At 43.5% G+C, this 21,385-nt stretch overlaps 1 protein-coding gene across 9 annotated transcripts in view; it reads left to right on the top strand.

The window, feature by feature from the left end:
- kmt2cb (lysine (K)-specific methyltransferase 2Cb) overlaps positions 1 to 21,385 on the top strand; it is a 100,310-nt gene that overhangs the window by 63,967 nt on the left and 14,958 nt on the right. For 5 of the 9 annotated variants that reach the window (XM_086080189.1, XM_086080179.1, XM_086080242.1 and 2 more), the window contains 22 exons: positions 12 to 212; positions 447 to 2,336; positions 3,930 to 4,225; positions 4,316 to 5,841; positions 7,274 to 7,385; positions 7,621 to 7,687; positions 7,813 to 7,873; positions 7,996 to 8,228; positions 9,437 to 11,056; positions 11,394 to 11,585; positions 12,477 to 12,641; positions 12,731 to 12,860; positions 14,407 to 14,554; positions 14,637 to 14,821; positions 14,927 to 15,063; positions 15,542 to 15,806; positions 16,148 to 16,287; positions 17,442 to 17,546; positions 17,652 to 18,756; positions 18,849 to 18,985; positions 19,577 to 19,719; positions 20,084 to 20,258. In XM_086080189.1, coding sequence (XP_085936315.1) covers positions 12 to 212; positions 447 to 2,336; positions 3,930 to 4,225; positions 4,316 to 5,841; positions 7,274 to 7,385; positions 7,621 to 7,687; positions 7,813 to 7,873; positions 7,996 to 8,228; positions 9,437 to 11,056; positions 11,394 to 11,585; positions 12,477 to 12,641; positions 12,731 to 12,860; positions 14,407 to 14,554; positions 14,637 to 14,821; positions 14,927 to 15,063; positions 15,542 to 15,806; positions 16,148 to 16,287; positions 17,442 to 17,546; positions 17,652 to 18,756; positions 18,849 to 18,985; positions 19,577 to 19,719; positions 20,084 to 20,258 — 9,033 coding nt within the window. The remainder of the gene's footprint in view (positions 1 to 11; positions 213 to 446; positions 2,337 to 3,929; positions 4,226 to 4,315; positions 5,842 to 7,273; positions 7,386 to 7,620; positions 7,688 to 7,812; positions 7,874 to 7,995; positions 8,229 to 9,436; positions 11,057 to 11,393; positions 11,586 to 12,476; positions 12,642 to 12,730; positions 12,861 to 14,406; positions 14,555 to 14,636; positions 14,822 to 14,926; positions 15,064 to 15,541; positions 15,807 to 16,147; positions 16,288 to 17,441; positions 17,547 to 17,651; positions 18,757 to 18,848; positions 18,986 to 19,576; positions 19,720 to 20,083; positions 20,259 to 21,385) is intronic. The other 4 variants (XM_086080217.1, XM_086080198.1, XM_086080207.1 and 1 more) reach the window with 4 other exon arrangements.

Genomic DNA, 21,385 nt, shown 5'->3' on the forward strand with positions numbered 1-21,385 from the left:
ATGCCTTTCAGCAAAAGGCAAGAGATAACCGAGCCGCCCTGCGCATCAACAAAGTCCAGATGTCCAATGAGACAGTGAAGAGGCACCAGCCGCAGCATCCACAGCCCCCTGAGGTGTTTGATCCCAACATACCACTAGACACAGAACTGCTGTTTAAAGACCCTTTGAAACCAAAAGAGTCAGAGCATGAACAAGAGTGGAAGTTTAGACAGGTAAGAGGGTATGCAATTAAGTCAGGGCAGCAGCAGGTCCACTTAATATTAAGACATCTAAGAGGTGGTTTTGTAAAAGCTCCCAAAACAACTGCTTTATCCCTCCGCATTAACCCTGATGACATTGGTGGTTAGTAGGCCCAGTTCACTTTTTTGCATGAGACTAGCAAATGACATTTATTGCCTTTTAACATATTGTCTAATGCCAAACATTTTGTTTTGGTTTTCCAACAGCAAATGAGGCAGAAAAGCAAACAGCAAGCCAAGATCGAAGCTACTCAGAAACTGGAGCAAGTTAAGAACGAGCAACTCCAACAGCAGCTGCAACAGACCAACATGCAGACTGAGGAAGACGGCAACAACAGCGGGAACCAGAGCCCAGCCTCGCTACCTAGCAATGGAAGCACATCGCCAATACAACAACTAATTGCAAAAGACAGCTTTGCGAGGCCGCAGTTACCAGGGACACAAACATCAGGTCCTTCAGATGATGTATTTTTACGACCCCCTCCTCCTCCTCCTTCTGGGTCGTCTTCCCAGCCTCAGTCCCCACAGGTTTTCTCACCGGGCTCCTCTGGGTCCAGACCTTCATCACCATGGGACCCATATAGCAAGATGGTAGGGACTCCAAGACCACCAACACTTGGCCCTAATGCCTGTCGTAGAATGTCTATGGAGTCTGGTAAATCTCCCACGTCCATGATGGAACCGCAGGACCGAGGGAGGCCTTCCCCTGCACATGATACCTTTGGTTCTCCAACATCCATTAGCAATGATCCTTATGCCAAACCTCCTGACACTCCAAGGCCATCTGGGGAAGGGGACCCTTTTCTAAAGCCCATGGGACCACCTAGGGCTAGCCACGCTGCTCAGGGAAGACCCCCAATGGGCTCGCCAGGCAGAGATCCATACTCTAGACCCATGATAAGAAACGAGGCATATCAACGCATGGCTCAGAACAGGATGATATTGTCTGACCCTTACTCAAGACCTCTACTGACACCAATCCCTGGAAGCAATGAGTCTGGCTCTGTGCCGCTGTTCAAGACACCAATGCCCCCTCCACAGACTCATGAAACGTTATACCGAGCAGGTCAACATTCTGCAGAAAGATTTTCCCAGAATCAACAGGCTGACCCTTATGCACAGCCTCCGCACACCCCAAGACCATCTGGGAATGACAACTTTACCAGTCCTCCTCGCATGGGCCAACATCAACCTCAAGCGCACTCGTTTGCTCAGCAAGGACAAATTGCACAAATGTCTAGAAATCCTTATTCCCACGCACCTTCCACTCCAAGGCCGGACCACTTCACATACGACCCATTTTCTCAACCTGCAGGCAACCATCGGCCTGAACCTAATTCTCAACCTCGCCAATTTTTTGAGCCGTATGCTAGACCTCCTGGCACCCCACGTCCACACGACAACTACAATCAACCATCAAACGACCCTAGCCCATCTTCGGATCCTTACTCGCATGCCCCCGCCACCCCCCATCCTGGTGGAATGAGCCAGTTCCCTCATCAGTCACACACTGCCCAGAGGATGTCACCTTCACATTCTGTAGATCCTTATGCTCAGCCACCGGGTACACCCCGGCCCGTTGCTGTGGAGAGGTTTTCAAAATCGCCGGGTACCAGTCGAGGATCAGTTGAGGCATTTACTAGTGTGTCTGGGCCATCAAGACCAGGGGACATGTTTTCCCAGCCTGTGAACCCCCGGATGATGAATGACCCTTATGCCCAGTCTCCTGGAACTCTGCATTCTGGGCCTGATGGAGTCAATAGACAAGGTTTAAGGCCTGGATCTTTGGGAACTCAGGACCCATTCTCTGCCCCTCAAGGCCGGCCTCAGGAACATTTCCCTCATCCAGGCTCACAAACACCTAAACATCCTTGTGTACCAGATGATGCATTTGCCAGGTCACCCTCCAGAAGACGCAGTCAGACGCCTGGTCATGACCCATTTGAACAAGCTCCTATGACCCCGCGTCCACAGTCTGAGAAGATGGAAGTTAAAGATCAACAAAGTCTGAGCCAGCTGCCGAACAACCCCCAAATGCCTGCTGTTTCCTCTGACACTCAGGCTGCTTTGGCTGAAAATGAAGAGAAACTCAGACAGGTACATAATTGTGTTATTATAGTCTACTGTCTTGATGATTTTATTGTCTACTGTGGAGAAGTTTGCTTTCTCTCATATTAGGACTGGGTGATAATTCATTATCATTATGCATATCGATGGACATGAGATCAATATCATTACAAAATGTGTTCAATAAAGTATTTGCAAAAAAAAATTAAAATCAGCAATCAACCCCCAACGTTGGCATTCTGCATGCTGTAGGCAGAGGCTACAGTAAGTATAACGATTTTCGCCGCAATTATAAGGACTTAAGAGGTAATTTAGAGCACAAAAGTGTGTTGAGTGCACAAAAACTATTTGTGAACTTGCTGAACCAGCAAAGTGTGACATACGTACGCTGAATGAAACCCTTGCAATATTGTCCATATGAGCATTGTCAAATCCCGAACCTTTGGATGGATACATTGTGTAGAAGTGAAAGGGCGTGCTAGCTTCACGCGACATCATACATTATGGTACAGTACTGACTAGTTCCTCTCTCTGCCACTACCCTGCCGAGAAGCACCGCACCATTTGCACATTTCACCTACCTCTGTCTTTCGATGCACGGCACAAGAGCCACAGCACACGCACTCTTTATACACCCAATATTGGTACCACACTGTGAGTACGTATCAGAGGCTCTCCTGGAGGATATTCATGTAAAGCAACCCTCAACCTTCTTTGTTGGCGTAGTAGCAAAACATGCAATATCTCTTCAGCTTCAAAATCACTTAAATCTAACTCTGTACACGCCATCTTGACTCGTCATACGCGCCAATAACATTTATGTGCAGCTTCACGGACTGAGAACATTACACCCAACAATGCCTTCCAGTTCAGCAGCCTCAGATACGCAACTCAATAACTCCTCCACCATTTATGTACAGCAAGCATATTTATTACTTTGTTTATATTGCATTGTACTGTTTACATTTTTTTACATGGATGATGTAATTTAATGTAGTTTTAAATTTAATTTACGTACCGTTTAGAAAGTATAGACTGCATATAATTTAATTAGTTTCATTTTTTTATTCTATTTTTTTAACGTATTTCAGTTTTATATATATATATATATATATATATATATATATATATATATATATTCATAAAATTTTATTTTGAAACAAAATATATTGTGATTCGACTTACAAACAACCTTTCAGAACCCATTGTGTTAGTAAGTTGAGGACTATCTGTACTTACCTATATTATGATACACTTTTCAGCCATATCGCCCAGCCCTATCTCGTATGATATCAATACTAGAAATATTCTGATTTCTTGGCAGATTTTGGGCCCGCAATAATTTATAAAAAAATTTAACTCTACTTTAATTGTAGAAAAATTTTAGTGGACATCGTGTTTTCACGGCTGATAGACGTTCTATAGAAGCACCAAAAACCATCTTTGTGAGACATTTGCCTTTTTTTTTTATTTGATAGCATTTTATATAGGCTGTCGTTATAGACGAGAAGAGATATGATGGCTATTCTGTTACCTTTTTACAATCTCACCAATGTATTTGTGCATGATCTCGCAAAGCTTTGTTTACAACACTTTGCATATTGCTACGCTTGTGTTTTGCAGCGGCAACGGATTCGAGAACTAATCCTGAAGCAGCAGCAACAAAGGAGTGCCATCCGACAAGAGAGGTGCCCTCAAGAAGCTCCTGGCAACTTGGCTCCTAGACCACCACGACCTTGGCCCCAGGAAGACCCTGGACAACAGGGGGAAATGTTCAACCGGCCGCCTCCACCTTATCCTGGACAAGGACCCATAAGAGGGCCAATGAGGTTTCCTGGGCCTTTTCCAGCAGGACATGAGGGACAAATGCCTCGCGGCCCACACCCTGGAGATCCTAATTTGAGACACCAGGGGCCGAGGTGTGTTTAGCTTCACGTTTCCCCTTCACATAGTTTTATCTTGCAAATAATGGCTAGCTTTTGCACTCACTTATTTTTATCCTTTTGTAGGTTTTCGTTTCCAGTTGGTGCTCTCGGACCTCATTCAGGCCAAGAACTTTTTCCCCGAGGACAGCATTCAATGCAGGATGTTCCTCCTCAGATGAGACGATCCATGTCTGCAGAAATGGCAAAGGTAGTTGGTGGTAATCCTATGGCTCTGCCCCAACACTTTCCACCACATGGTATGCCAGTACAGCAGCATAGCATCATGGGCCAGCCCTTCATTGAACTGCGACACAGAGCAGCAGAAAACAGGCCACGCATGGCATTTCCACCAGTTGCTATGCAAGGATGCAACATGGATCCCAACATCCAAGCTCCAAGGCCACAAGGCTTTCCGGGCACGCCAGACAACAGGTTTCCATTCATTCAGGGGCCCAGGATGTTAGATCCAATGGCCAGCCAGACCGGACATGCACCCCTTTCCGCCAGTATGGACAATCTTCATCTGCAATCCCAAATGTCAGCGAATAACGCGCTCAAACTAACTCCTTTGATGAGATCCATGAGCCAGCCTGCTCCAAATGAAACCCAAAACATGTCTACATCAGTCATTCTGTCTGCTCCCCATACTGGCCAGAATGATCCTGTGGCCACCAGTGAAACAGGAGAGGAGAAACTGGATGCAGAGGAATCTGCAGTAAAAGATCTTGAAGATGTCGAGGTGAAAGACTTAGTGGATGCTGACTTGGAAAACCTTAATTTGGACCCTGAAGATGGCAAAGACCTAGATCTTGAGACAAATGACCTGCACCTTGATGACTTTCTGACATCTGGGAAATTTGACATCATTGCTTATACAGACCCTGATCTCGATGACATAAAAAAAGACCTGTTCAACGAGGAACTGGATCTCAGTGATCCTATGGATGATAGTGCTGACACAGCTGAGTCTAACAAAAACCTGGACCCTAGTGAAAGCGCAGCCTCATCCAGTTCAGCAACTGCAGCAGAGAAGACTGACGCTACAGACAAAAAATCATCAACCGAGGTCAAACTCGACACTCCTGAGAGTCAGGACTCTGCTACTTTGGCACATGGGAAGGAAATTAAAACAGAGGTCAAAGACTGTCAGAAATCCCCCGAGATTGCTGGCAACACCATGGCATCAGACCAGCAAGGATCCCTCTCTGACTCCACCCCTGTGCTGTCCAGTTTACTCATTAAGCAGCAGCCTGAAGAGCAGTCGTTAAACCCAATGGTTGAATCTGTCACTCAAGAGGGTAACCTCCTGCCCCAGCAGAACCAAGTCACTGAGAGTGAGCATACGGCTCTTCTTGTGAATCAGACAATACCCAGCACCACTGTTGCTGGAGAGTCTTCAATAACAGATTTTGGAGAGGATTCCCAATTGGAGCAACAGATTTTGAACCAGGCATTAGGTCAGCCGGGCCTACACCGTCCACTTCTGCTGGAGGAACAGCCCCTCCTCTTGCAGGACCTCTTAGATCAGGAGAAGCAAGAGCAGCAGCAGCAGAGACAGATGCAGGCCATGATACGACAGCGTTCCAGTGACTCTTTCTTCCCCAACATTGGTATTTTTTTTTTCTTGGTTAAATGTGCATCTCAATCATTTAGATTATCGTAGAAAACTCAATTTATCTGCACTGAACTATATACCCCTTTTCTGTTTGTAAACAAAGATGACAAAATCACGATGCCCGCACATTGTTGGAGCAGAAAGGACGGCAAGATTCGTTAACGCAAGCCAACTATAAACGATCGTGAAAATTACTTTAAAAAACTTATATCAGATAAAAAGCAATTTTCTGATCCTTGCAGGATTGGAGAGTAGGAGGGGAAGGTGTTACAAAATGGCCCGATGTCAAGTGGTCACACATATTTATTTAGTAGTGAAACCTAGGGTTTGCACTCGAAAGAAACTGTGAGCCTACAAGTGTTTTGATGCTTAAAAATGTGTGATGTGTAGCCATGTACAGACTATACAACATCGTTATTTCGATTCAGAGTTTTTGTATTTTATAAGCAAAACTTTTGCTAAGGCAAGGAGGAAATAAAACAAAAATTTATGATGCTTGGGCCATTGTCAACAGAAAGGAGAACTCCATCCTCGCAGCTAACTGTACTCTCATGGCAGGAGGAGTAGCCAACTAGTCTGCTAGTTTGTTTTGATGCTTGTTATATAAAAAGGAACTGAAAATCTGTTTAAATTGTTGTGACAACAATCTTGGTGGGACGGCATTGTAGGGCTACAGAAAATGCCTTATAAATGCAAAATAGATGCTTACTCACCATTTCAAGACATAGAGGTTAAGGTTCATCAAATGGTCACGATAACTTACCAGATATGAAATGAGCAAATGAGCATGCATTCCTGTTTATGTCCTTGGTCCAGTCTGTGCTTTTTAATAGCATGCAGCCACAGACTCCCCCCGGTGTTTCTAAAATGGCCTTTTTAATCTTGGAATTGGAAAAAATAAATTATTTTCTACTCCGATTCGCATATTCTTACAACAGCTAGGCATGTTGATATTGTTTGAAACTATTAAAAAGTACTGGTATAAGAACTCCACGCTAAAACAAACAAAAACAACTTTCCAAGCCACAGCCACACGTATGTCTCCCGTTATTTTTGCGTCAACAATGCGTGCACAAAGACTGGAAAGGGCCCCATAGTCATTAAACAGCTAGCAAAATACTTTCATATTGTCAATTCCTACTTAACATGCGTATTAATTTTTTTTAAATTGATAATTTCAATATTTTATTTATGCTGTTTCTTGATGGTATGTCGTGGCGTCTCATTAGCTGTAACTTTCAAAAATCAAAATTTTAACTAAAGTTCACTATTCCACTGTGTAATGAATATGAATTTCACTTTTTGAATTGAACAACTGAATGAAGGTCTTCTACAATATTCAATTCATTGAGATGCACCTATATAGTTGTACAGTAAGCAATTGAATGTTAAACCATTTCTGATTGTGATGATTTGTTATTGTCAAGATTTCGACGCAGTTACAGACCCAATCATGAAAGCCAAGATGGTCGCACTGAAAGGCATCAATAAAGTCATGGTTCAAAACAACATTGGGATGGCTCCAATGGTTATGAACAGGTAAGACTTTTTGTTGTTGTTGTTGTCGTCGTTGTTGTGTTTTGGTTACACATGCATAAGTGAATGCAGCTAATAAAGTTGTCAGAAGCAGGGTAACTTCATGACTAGTTTTTCTGTTGGCGGGTTGGCCAGAACTAATGTTAACATATACTAAAGATTAGTTCATAGATTATTAATTTATAAAAAATAAAAAATAAACTAACTTTTTTTTTTTCATCTTGATCTTGTCTCTCAGGTTTCCATCTGCTCCTGTAGCACCTTGTCCTGAAAGCACACCACTTCCCCCACAAGTTGTAGGACAGGTAATAATAATAACGTTAAATATATTTGAATGTTTAAAAAAAAAACTGCCACCTGTTGCACATAAGCTATTACACATTAACGATACACTTTACCAACATATACAGTATTTCTACTTTTCCTCCAGGAAGGAAGATTGACACAAGTACCACGACCAAATCCCCCTAATTTTGGACCGGGATTTGTTAGTAAGTTCAGATTTTTTTTTTAGCAGTAATATTTTATTTAAAGATTTGTTAGTCTCACAAATCTATTTCCCCCCCTCCTATTCCGCCAGGCTTGCTAACAAAAGCTACCCCTCTTCTTTCAGACAATGCTCAAAGGGCACAGTATGAGGAGTGGTTGCAGGAGACTCAGCAACTACTTCAAATGCAGCAGAAGTTTCTGGAGGAGAAGATCGGAGCTCACAGGAAGTCAAAGAAAGCTTTGTCTGCCAAGCAGAGAACGGCGAAGAAGGCAGGGAGAGAATTCCCCGAGGAGGATGCTGAGCAGCTCAAGCATGTCACAGAGCAACAGGGCGTAGTGCAGAAACAACTAGAGCAGGTATGAAGAGTTCGACCTGTCTAGCGCCTCCACTAAATGAAAAACGGTTGTCCCAAATAGAACTGTGCAAAAAAATTTAAATAACTACTGCAATTTAATAAACAGTTTTTATAAGGTACAAAGTAAATATACTGTATCATCTGTAACGAATTAGCTAAGTAATACAGGATGTTCTCGGTTTATAAGATTCCCAATTTGATGTTACTAATGTCGTGTTATTTACTAGTTTGGGCAGCAGGATATGTATAAGAAAATGTGGTCACGAGGCAAAGCAGACACTCTGTTACTGCTGTATTTACTGTTTTTCCATTTGATTGTTTTATACTTATGGTCTAGTAGATGTATTTTTCATATAAATTTACTCTTATGAACTTGCTATTTTGTTGACAAAACTATGTGTTCAGACTTAACAAATTTGGGTCAAATCGCCGCTGTAGGAATGGAACTTTGTCATAAACTGTGGACCACCTGTATATCAAGTGTAGAACAATTTGTTGAAATTTTAGAGCATTTCTAATTCGTAGGCTTTTAATAGGGATGTCCCAATCGCATTTTTCCAAGAGTCCAAATCACTTAATTTTGAGCACGTGCCAATACTGAGTCCCTATACAATACCTCTGCAATGCAATGAAGAATAAAAATACCCCATCCAAATTGTCTCAATTATTTTTCTACCAAGGAAAGAACTAAATTGTTTTTCGTAACATTAGAAATTATGCACATTTTAAAATCCAATCTTGTTCAGCCAGTACTAATCAGCTGAAAATTACATGATCGGCCCCAATTTCCGATTATGTCGATCGAGTCGGGACAATCCTCATTTTTAATGGTAGGTGCATGCCAGCTAGCTTGAGAAGTTATATGTGCCTTATTTGCTGCGTGACCATGTATTCTTCTTCTAAATTCTGTGCAAAATGTTCAGACAACAATAATTTATACTGATTTTGAATCAGTTTCAACTTTTCATAGTTTGTGCAAAAAATTACTTTTCAAGCTTTTACGTAATTTCCTTAAATGCCACAATTTAGTAACTATATTGTAAACACATCTTGTTAACCACCCATCCAGCATTCTGCATAACTTTTTTTCAATAATTAAAACAAAATTTGGGGATGTGTGTATCACTAATGATCATTTAGATATACAGGTACACAAACATACTGTATACACCGTATAGTCATTTCATTAACATATTGTTTATATTTTAGATCCGCAAGCAACAAAAGGAGCATGCTGAACTCATTGAAGAATACAGAGTGAAACAGCAACAAAACAACTTGGCACCCTTAATGCCTGGGATGCATTCAGTGCCAGGTCCTGCTGGCCTTGTTCCCGGTGGACCACCAATGGTCCAGCCTCAGGTGAACCCAGTGATGCAAATGCCAATTCATTCTGGCCCGCCAAATGCCCCTCCACGAATGCCCAACCCACCACCAGGCTGGCAGCCTGGCACTCCTGGTCCCATTGGAGGACCTGGTATGCCACCTATAATGCCCCCACAGGTACATGCGGCTAACCCAGTTCAACCCCATCAGATGCCGATGGGTAACATGCTTCAACACTCTCAAATGCCAGTGGAGTCCCAATTGGCAGCAGCTCCTCAAGGGACTGTTAAGCCCATACAGGCGGGCGGTGTGAAATTTGATGATAACAATCCATTCAGTGAGGGCTTCCAGGAGCGGGAGAGGCGAGAGAGGCTCCGGGAACAGCAGGAGAGGCAGCGGGTGCAGCTTATGCAGGAAGTTGAACGGCAGAGAGCCTTGAAACACCGCATGGAAATGGAGCAGCAAGGTATGATGGGGCCAGATGGGAACATGGCGCCGCTCGCTCAGATGCCATTTTTTAACTCTGAGCTACCGCATGAGTTCATGCAGCCCCAGAGGCTTCCTCTACAACAGCAGCAACAACCCGCACCGGTTTTTCCCCAGCAGCAAGCAATGTGCTCATCAACTGGCACCTTTATGCAAGGTGAACGGAGGCCCATGATGGGAAACGGGATGATACCTCCAGAAATGGGGTCTGGTTTGGGGCCTGATAACCTCGGCCTACCAGCGTCCAACTTTCCGCAGGGTCAGCCCAGGCCTCGTCAGTTCACTGGACCGGGAATGATGCTTCCGATGCCAGGTGAAGGGCCACCTTTTGCGAGTGACTTGGCTACACCTCTTCCTTCCAACTTCCCCGGCTCAGGCCAATCATTAATTCAACTGTACTCTAACATCATACCAGATGAGAAAGGGAAAAAGAAAAGAACCCGCAAAAAGAAAAAAGACGACGACGCCGATTCGATCAAGACTCCTTCAACGCCACACTCGGACCTGACTGCCCCCTTGACCCCGTGTGTCTCGGACACCTCTTCGACGCCAACCAGGAACCCCCATCTATTTGGAGAACATGACCTGTCAAGATCCCCACTTGGATGTTCTACTCCAGGTCACTCTGAGCTAGAGAGGCAACTTTCTGGAGGACAAGCCGGGCTTTTGCTGGACGCAGCAAGGGCTCAGGAGCATGACAGGATCCTCAGTAACATCAAGTTGGAGCAGACTGACAGCAGCGAATGTCACGGGTCAAGAGAAGGGCCCGTGGGTGCTGATATGAGCTCTGTGAAGGAAGAGGGCGGCAGCAAAGGGAGCTTGTCTCCCTTCCCAGCTGGGCAGAGTCCAAACAAGGGTGAAGCTGGCAATGAGCTACTGAAGCACCTACTGAAGAACAAGAGTGCGACTCCACCAGAATTGTTCCAGCAGCAGTTGGAGGAGAGCATGCGATCAGAGGAGGAGGAACCTGCCGACTGCAAAGCCTTTCTCAGGCAAAGCTCTATGGACAGCAGTGGGGTCAGTCTTTTTCTTCATTTGTGTCACATGGTTCTAGCATAGTGAGTCATACAGTAACTAAAGCAGGCTACACAAATACAACCAACAATAATTATTTTCCCTCCCTTCCGTTCAAAGTCAGCAAAGGCCCAATTGACAGATATCTCAAAAACATTGTACTGAAATTATTATTTATTTATTATTTAGTTGTGTGCTGATTCATAGGGTAATTATGAGTCACACGTCTGTTTCCGAATGACTCACTTATTGGTTGAAAACTATGTTGAGGTAAACTATTTGCCTTTCATTAAAGAATACTTAAATAATTGTTGTGTTCTGTGACATTTTTCATCTTCAGGCCTATTCTGACGGCACTCTGGACTTTCAAGGACATTTCTTCAATGAACAGGAGAAGAAAAAAGGAAGAAATAAAAGAAACCCGAAAGGAGGGGAGAAAACTCCCTCTCGCTACAAGAAAAGGAAGAAGGAAGGTGATGAGAGGCAACTGATGCACTCCGGCCCTGACACAGTGATGACCCAAATAAAACAGGTACGACTAATCAACTGATTCTGAATGCCTCTCTCCTACTTATGAAGAATGGTACCTAAATCAAATGTGACTCACTCTGGCTAAAGGGTCTGCATGTTCCAAGGGTTTGGATGGTTAAAATCTTCAAATTTTGTGATTTCTCCAAAAATATCCTCCCAAGATCTCTTATTTTCATTTCCCAGGAGCCCAAAAGTTAAAAATGTATTGAAAGTTTATGAAAATAAGTTTGTGTCTCCTTGGTTTGATTAGCTAATTTATTCCATCAGCTTCAGTAAAAGAAAGAAAGAAAGAAAGAAATAAAACAGTCAATCGAAAAGGTGTGGGGTGAAGCTACAGTTTATCAAGCCTACGCCCTTTCTTACGTGACAAAAAACATATTTTTGAGCAAAGAAAATCATTGATCACAACATCCCAAAACAAAATTAATCAGCAAAGAAAATCATTGACCACAACATGCCAGCACAAAATGTATCGTCTCACAGAAGAAAAGCAAAAGCAGTTTTTGTTTCGCAAAAGCTGTTTTTGTTTCGCAAAAGCAGTTTTTGTTTAGCAAAAACAAAAATTGTTACACTTTTTGGTTGACATAATATGTCCTTGCTTTGAATTTGAACATTGTTTTAAAATAATTGAACCACACATTTTCAAATCATTTTCATAATGTAATGATTTAAATTTAGAGTAAAGTGGTGGTGGTCTAATAAATTTAAGCAATATGCCTGGGTAATTTTATGATCTTCAGTAATTTACAAAAGCATTTAGGCTTTGAACCGCAAGTACAGAAGCCACGTCACAAAGAAAAGTTACATCAAATGTATAATTTGTGGGGGGTTTTTATGTGCTTTGTTTTACATAAATGGTTTAATTCATTATGCTGGTTCTGTATTTCCACAGCAGCTCTCTCTCCTGCCCCTCATGGAGCCACTGATCGGGGTCAACTTTGCCCACTTTGCTCCCTATGGCAGTGGTCAGCTCAATGGAGAGAGCCTGCTATCAGGCACTTTTGGCAGTGCTTCACTTGATGGCGTCTCTGACTATTATTCCCAGCTTGCCTACAAGGTGAGATGAGATCTTTCTTACATTTATGATGCTCTTGTGCTGTTCCTGTAAATTTATGAACTGACCGGGGGCTCGACTGTTTCCTAAAGCAGAGTAACCTGAGCAATCCGCCAACACCTCCGGCATCGCTTCCTCCCACGCCACCACCTGTGAATCGGCAGAAAATGATCAATGGCTTTGCTACAACAGAAGAGCTGGCCAGCAAAGCAGCAGTCATGGGTAAGATACAGAGGCTTACTGCACGGGGGGTCTCCTAGTTTGACATCATTTTGAAATTATGAACGAACATAGCACAAGGCATGCACAGTTATCGCACTACTTGTTGTTGATCATTTGATTGATTTAGATTTATGGCCAATAAGTGTTTTTCATATGAATATTTACTGCACTGTAATTGACATTTAGAAGTTACAAGTGGCGGGCAATGTACTAGCTTACAAAGTGTCAAAGGAATATGTGGTCACACAGCACAAGAAAAGCATGTTCAGTGACAGCTGTACTTAATACTCTTTATTTGATAGTTTTACATTTATGGGCTGGAAAGTTTCATACAGATATTTACGCTAATGACTTTACTAATGCAACCAGTTTAGGGTGTACCCCGCCTACTGCCTGAAGCCAGCTGGAATAGGCTCCAGCGCCCCCCGCGACCCTTGTGAGGACTAAGCGGTTAAGAAAATGGATGGATGGATGGACTTTACTAATGTGTTTTTGTAGGTTAGTGATAAACCAAAGGGTGTTCAAATTTGCGTACATATTTGGGTTACATCAGACCGTAGGAACAGAACTTGGTCGTAAACCAATGCCTATTTTTGCTCCAATGTGCTGCCTTACAGAATTTAGGTGGCTGTTTTTTTATAACCTTAGTTACGGGCTTTTCTTCCCTTGTACAACCGGTGTCAGCGTTTGGTCCGCATTGCTGGCAGTAAGTCTGATTAGTTTCCAGTGAGGGTTGGACTCTGCCAAGGCTGCCCTTTGTCACTGATTCTGTTCATAACTTTTATGGACAGAATTTCTAAGTGCAGCCAAGGCGCATTGAGGGTGGTTCGGTTTAGTGACCACAGTATTACATCTCTGCTTTTTGCAGATGATGTGATTCTGTTGCCTTCTTTAACTCTCACTGGAACGGTTTGCAGCCGAGTGTGAAGCGATTGAGATGAGAATCAGTACCTCCAAATCTGAGATCAGGGTACTTGGTTGGAAAAGGGTGGCGAGGGCGGGAGATCCTGCTCGAAGTGGAAGAGTTCAAGTATCTTGGGGTCTTGTTCATGAGTGAGATATGGATGTGGGAGGTAAACAGGCGGATCGTTTTTTCTGCAGGGTGTCCAGGATCTCCCTTAGAGATGTGGTGAAAAGCTTGGTCATCTAGCAGAGGCTCATAGTCACACTGAGAGGAGCCAGATGAGGTGGCTCGGACACCTTGTTTGCTTGCTTTTTTGGACGCTCAAAGACGCTTCACAGTGGATACACACATTCACACTCTGGTGGCTTTAAGCTACTTAAGTAGCCACAGCTGCCCTGGGGCAGGCTGACGAGAGAAAGGCCCTGGGAATAACCCAAAACACGCTGGATAGACTATTTCTCCCAGCAGGCTTGCAAAATGCCTGAGGGATCCCCAGGATGAGCTGGACAAAGTGGATAGGGAGAGGGAAGTCGAGGCTTCCCTGCTCAAGTTGCTTGCAACTGTGACCCGACCTCGGATAAGCGGAGGAGAATGGATATTTTAATCATTCAACAAGATGACTGCATGCTCTTCTATATACAGTGTCCAAAGGCCTTGTTCCGAAGCCGCTACATGTCCCGTTTAGGACAGAAGAAGATCTGCTAGCTCGGGCCATTGCTCAGGGACCCAAAACCGTGGATGTTCCTGCATCTCTTCCGACCCCTCCCCACAACAACCAGGAGGAACTGAGGTATCTGACGCACGCAATACAGTTCTTCGTTGCAATGCATAACTACACAGGTTTGACTTTATTTTTCCCTGCATTGTAACAGTAACAAAGGACAGGAGCTTTGCAAGGAAAGGGACACACCTGACAGTTTTGTTCCATCCTCGTCCCCTGAGAGTGTGGTTGGCATGGAAATCAGTCGTTATCCAGACCTGTCATTGGTGAAGCAAGAGCCACCATCCCCCTGCATTTCCCCTGTGCTGCCCATGCTTCCTGCGCCAGATGGGAAAGGTATGTACCTGTAAATGCAACCAAATTAGAACACCGATTCTCGCCGTTTTGTTTGGGGGGTTGTCAACGGATGTAAAATAAAAGTTTTAAAACGTTCTCCTCTAGGAACAGAAGTCAAATTGCGAGATATTAAGACTGAGCCTTCAGGAGCCTTCTTTGGACCCCCATTTGGCCCCATGTCTAACAATTCCAAATCAGGGCTGGTTTCTGTAGCTATCACATTGAGGCCAGAGGCAGCTGAGGTAAGAGTACTTTAATTCAGTGAAAATGTGCATTAATTACCCAATGTGAATCTTCCACTTGTCTTTTTTTGTTCCCATTGTGAAAACCTGGGGGGGGGGGGGGGGGTAATAAAACTGTCTTTGGCACAATACTGTTATTAAAAGTAAAAAAATAAAAAAAGTATTGGTTTGGTACCCAAAAGGCGAAGCCCACTGGTTAGTTGACAGAACTACATCACTTTACAACAACACAAAAAAAGTGAAAATGCTTGTAATCATCAACCACATGCTAAGAAGAAATCCTCCAAAATGCTGATGTTGCCATCTATTTTTGTCTACTATTCTTAAGTCACATTCTTTTTCCGTTGAATTCATTGGTGATTTAGACTTATTTAGCCCATGTAATGTCACACTATTTACAGAGCTGATCACCTCCTTAAAATACAATGTCAAGATCCCATGAGTGTTTTTAAGACCTGTTCTTTTTTTCCTGCTTCAGAACATCACTGGAGTGGTGGCAGCCATTTCAGAGCTTCTTTGCGTGAAGATCCCCAGCAGCTACGAGGTCAGCAGCACCCCAGACCGGGGGCCCATATCTATGCTCACTTACACACGCGGGGACCTTCGCCCTCCTATGCTTTTCCATGGACAGGTAGACAATGGAGGCCTTCATGGTCGGCCAGGACAGATGATAAGGCCTGGTGGTGCAATTGGAATGATGCAACAGCAAGCGCATCATTTCCGCTTCCATCCCAACAGCCCAGGTGAGGAAATGCTTGAAGAACAGATTTCCCCCAAAAGCGGGTTACATACATAATGATTTTTAATATCTTAATTGTGTTTTTTGCCACACATGAGGAAAAATTGGCATGTATTTTCTGACTGTTCTTAGTAAGTAGTGTATGTGATAACACATCACATACAACAAGCTTTTCCAAGCAGATAGGGGAGGAAAAGTCACATCACATGATAATTTGTCTTCTTTTTTTTTTATACACCCAATTATTGAGCCTGTCTGTGTGTGTACCCCACTTAAGAGACATAATGCTAGTCAAATGTTAGATGCATGTTCTGTGAACTATTTGCATGTTCTGTTTTGCTTTAGGCTCTGCCCTAGCTCGAGGACCTGACCAGAGAATTCCGGCCAACCCTGGATGTAAACCTCAGTGGTGCTGCAATTGTAAGGTGGTGGTCCTGGGAAATGGAGTGCAGAAATCCATCAAAGATCTTCCCTCTCACATAAAGGTACTATATACTGTATATTATTTGTTCCTTATTAGATTACTTGAATAATAAATTGGAAATTAAAACTTAAATGTTTTTTACATGTTGAGAAATTGTGATACACCAGCATTTGTATTGAATACCCTGTCAGTCTTAAGGCCAACGTAAACTAAGTCTATAAAAATGAAGATGCAGGTTGCTACAGAAAGAGGACATGGGCGAGAATAATGAAGAAAAAATTGTGATATATTGAAAGGTGGGCCTTACTCCCATTCAGTTACTGTAACTGGCACGAAACATACACCTCTAGCGTATATTTTTACCACAAGCTTCATTATTTCATCCACAGGTACATATGAAATTATATTTGCATTGTTTCCATTCAAGTAAACTTTATTTAGCATGGCTGATAAAGTAAGGGATAATGCTATGCGCTGCCTGTCTCACATACGTTTGATCCTTGGGATGACTCCACAATACCGGTGTTGTTTCGAACGGAGAAATTAATGTGCTAGGGGGTAAGTTTTAGGATCAATCTAGTGATCTGTGTTGGCTGTTAAATGCTATCTTGGTTGACAGTTCAACAGCTGTAAAGAAGTTAATCCACTCACCGGGAATGTACGCCAACCTCCTCGCTTCCTATTATCACCGTGCCCTTTTTTTCCCCGAGGTCCCAGCCGGTAAAGAGCAGCAGGCTGGGATGTTAACTTTTGGTCCCAAAGACCAAAGTGAAACTTAGGAACAATTTGGCATACAAACAGCCTCTTGGAACCCATTGAGTTCTTTTTAGGTTGAGGACCTGCACTGTATTTTTATCACTGTGTCCCGGCGATCACTTATAACTTGGAGATTTATTATTCGACTGTGTGAAATCTTCTGTGCCTTTTGATTGGCTATAATTTGTTATGTCGCCAAATCAAATGCAATTTAAATTCTGAATCGCTGCAAAGCCTGTGGCCGTAACTCGGTCACTCATGGAATCTTGTAGCAGAACCATCACACGTTGTGCGAATGTGCAGTGGAGTACTGAGGCACTTATGGATAACTTAGTGGTTTAAGTTGTGTTTTTATCCTCCTTTTACTTTTAGCATGAGTTGAGCTCAATCATTGTCAGATGTCGAGCTTTGATTTCGTTCACTTCTGAAATTCTAAATTTTTGGACACATTTCTCTCAGGAATCTGTTAGCCGTTTAAAAGACGAGCTGGTCTTCTGCAGTCAGAACTGCTTCCTTCTTTACTGCTCCTCACCAATGCAGTCCAGGTCATCCACAGAATCAAAGGTTAGTAACTACATACATAGACAACAGACCATAGTGAGTGCGATAAATCGTCACTCTTCCTTGTGTATCACACTCATAAAAAAAAAAAAATCCCCCTCCCCCCAGGAATCACTAACCCTTCGTGCTGCCTCGGATCAGACAGAGATCTTTTCCAAAGCGCAGCACCAGTACAACAACAACATGTCTTCAATGGATGTTCATTGCCTCGCCCAGCTTGAGCCTAAACACTCTCCCCCGTCCACCCCTCCAATCCCCTTTCCCATGGCTGGTGAGACAGCCAGGTCTGACGCCATCAAAGTGACGGTGAAGCTGAAGGCCCGGCCAAGGTCCCACGAGACTTGGCATCAGGTAAAGAGACCAAAGGGGCTTCGATGGAGGAAGTGGACTGTTCAAGTCTTGGTTCCTCGAGGAAACTCCCAACTCCCAGATGAAGATAAGATTGATGACCTCCTAAAGAAACTCGGGGCCTCCTTGCGGCCTCCCATTTCACTGCGGGATCACAGGCGGTGCTGTTTCTGCCACCAGTTTGGAGATGGAATTACCGACGGTCCTGCTCGCTTGCTTAATCTAGACCTGGACGTGTGGGTGCACCTCAACTGCGCCCTGTGGTCCACAGAGGTGTACGAGACGCAAGCCGGCGCTCTGATCAACGTGGAGCTCGCGCTGCGCCGGGGCCAAACGGTGCGCTGCGTCTACTGCCAGCAGACGGGCGCCACCAGCGGCTGCCACCGCTTGCGTTGTACCAACGTCTACCATTTCACCTGCGCCCTGCAAGCCCATTGCACCTTCTTTAAGGACAAGACCATGCTGTGCCACGCCCACAGACCACGGGGCACGGCCGGACATGCTCTGGAGCACGAACTGCGCTGCTTTGCCGTTTTTCGGCGCGTTTACGTCCAAAGGGACGAAGTGCGCCAGATGGCCACAGCTGTGCATCAGCCCGAGTTGGGCTACACCTTCCGGATAGGCAGCCTGGTGCTCCACGCCATCGGCCAACTCACGCCCACGCAAATGGTAGCATTCCACTCCACGACCGCCATCTTTCCAGTCGGTTACGAGGCTTGTCGTATATACTGGAGCATGCGCCATGGCAACCGCCGTTGCCGTTATATCTGTTCTGTAGAGGAAAAAGATGGACAACCCGAGTTTACAATCAGAGTCGTTGAACAGGGCTACCAAGATCTGGTCCTGACGGACACCTCTCCTAAAGGTTTGCTATCAAAATCCTGGCAAAATATTTAAAAAGCCGCAGTGAATGTGTTTTAACTTCTTAACATTTTCCTGTTTTGATCTCCCTACTAGGAGTGTGGGATAAGGTTCTGGGTCCTGTTTCGGAAAAGAGAACTGAAACTGGCACGCTGAAGCTCTTCCCAGTTTACCTTAAAGGGGAGGACCTGTTTGGGCTCACGGCGTCTGCTGTTGCCAAGATCACTGAATCGGTTTGTAGAAGCGCTGACATTATCGGCATAGTCATATGCAGATTGTGAAACTATACTTTAACAGGGGTGTCAAACTGATTTTTAGTTAAGAGCCACATTGTGTAGGCATGGTTTCGCTCAGAGGGCTGTTATGATAGGTTATATATATTTTGTATTGCCTCCTCAGATTAGATTTACACAAATCGATGGATAGCTAATTATAAAATCAGAAGTTAAGGGTTTTAAAATAATGCTTGCAGTATGTCAATGTTATTATTTATTACATATCGTCGCTATGTGAAAAACACTTATGTCAATTTTTTTCTTTTCTTTTTTTACATTTCTACATTTTTGGGATGTCTGCTTTCAGTTTCATCCCAAAAACCTAAAAAGTAAAAAAAAAAAAAAAAAAGACAAAAATGGACATAAGTGTTTTTCACATAGCAGCAACAATATGACAATGATTTTACACTTTTACTCAGAAGAGTGATGGAAGGTGATGCACATGATCTGCTTTCACAGGCAACATAAAATGAGGATGTGGCAGTCAGACGTTGACTTTTGTACCAGTGAACAATTACAATAACTCAAATGTTTTACTCTGTATTTCAGCTCCCTGGAGTGGAGGCTTGTGACAGATACTCATTCCGTTACGGGCGCAACCCTCTCATGGAGCTGCCTCTCGTGTTCAATCCAACTGGCAGTGCCAGGGCCCAGCCAAGAACAAGCTCTCCTCGCACCTCTCTGGTCATCAGGTAATATTTGGTGAAAGTAACATCACTGCAAGGGTCCCCGGTTTACGACGGCGTTCCATTCCTATGATGGCAAAGTCAACTGAACTTTAACATAAGTAGTCTATATATCAGGAGTCTGTCACTAGCCTACGCCAATGCAGCAGCTAAGTCATAATTACTGTAAATATTGTATAGAAAAAAAACTTCTTGGCATAGAATATAAGGCAATCAAATAAATAAGTGTTGAGCTGCGTGACTCCAATTTTTTTATGCTACTGCTCAAAATAGTTTATTGCTCATTGTACTTAACCTTGATACCATCGTACAGAGGACCCTCTGTATTTTAGTTTGTCTACATTTGTAATGAATATGTGTTCCTTTAAAGACCACAGGCGCAGGCTGTATCTGGCGGCACTGCCAGGTCAAACCAGAATGTGGCCCAGGGAGAAAGTGGCGCCTCCCACAGCAAGACCCCAGTAGTGCACCCGAGATCTTCACAGTACCGCTGGATGAAGAGTGAGTGGAGAGCCAACGTCTACCTGGCCCGCTCCCGCATCCAAGTGAGTTTTACAACCTCAAAGCTTTTACTGGTCTCACACACTTGTTTGAGAGTTTAGCGATATTATCCTTAAAGGCGATACCATAGTAGAAATAATTCTAAGTTAAGTTAATAATTAAGTTTTCTCACCTACAAAGAAATAAACTGTCTATAATAGTTATGGTTGTTTATTGTGCATGGCAATAGAATATCTGTCAAAAATGTGTTTTAAAAACAACAACATAAAAGTTAGAAAATGTGTGTTTTATTTAGTGAAGTATGTGTCTTAATTCCCAAGCAAAGGGTAATTAGTACTTTAGTGTGCAGCGATGAGGCGCTTCTTGTATTTGGTCACTGACTGCACAATAGCTCAGGAGGAATTTTGGTCCACTCCTGTTTAGTTTATTAATTAGCTACCGCTTGGAAATTTAAAGCTTCACTTCCTGCCTAGATTAGCATCCACTTTTTTATGTCTTAGTTGTATCTGTAAACAAGAGACATGTTTAAAAATAACATGGCCTTACAAACCCAACAGTGAAGTTTTAAGGTCCACATTCGATGACTCAACGGGATGCCATGGGGTCCCCAGAAAAGAGAGAAAGAAAAAATATTTGAAAATAAACACATTTTTTAAACACTACACACTACTTTTTTTTTTTTAATTTTCTGTAGAAATTTACAAAATACAACCTAGATTTTTTTGTGACAATAATGTCCAACTCCAGTAACATTTCAACACTAAGATTAACTCAAAACTCCTCCCTGTCTCAGTCAAAAGAGACGCTGCAAGTAGACTGGTGTGTGACTCCCGTGAGCAGAGTCAGTGTGGTCGTGTGGAAGTAGTGAATGTTGCTTTCACGTCATGGTTCGGTCTGTACATCTTTGCACGCTTTGCAACCTTGAATGAACCCTGATGAAAAAAAACAACACAACACTCGCGGGCCGCGTCATTTACCCTCGCAAGCCGGCGCCGTTTAGTGAGATACGGGATTTAACATCCGCAGTTACTAACAGCACGTTTCACATAATGGCAAACTAGCTTTAATATAGTTACTACCCGTACCTGGAGTGTTGATAGGAGAGAACGCTTGCATTGCTGGCGGCCGTTGCTGCTGTGTTGATCCCACCGGGACTCCGGAGCGCTCACAA

Source organism: Leptonotus elevatus, chromosome 1, assembly GCF_054856555.1.
Source record: "Leptonotus elevatus isolate MCC_2025b chromosome 1, RoL_Lele_1.0, whole genome shotgun sequence".
In the NCBI taxonomy this organism is placed as follows: Eukaryota; Metazoa; Chordata; class Actinopteri; order Syngnathiformes; family Syngnathidae; genus Leptonotus; species Leptonotus elevatus.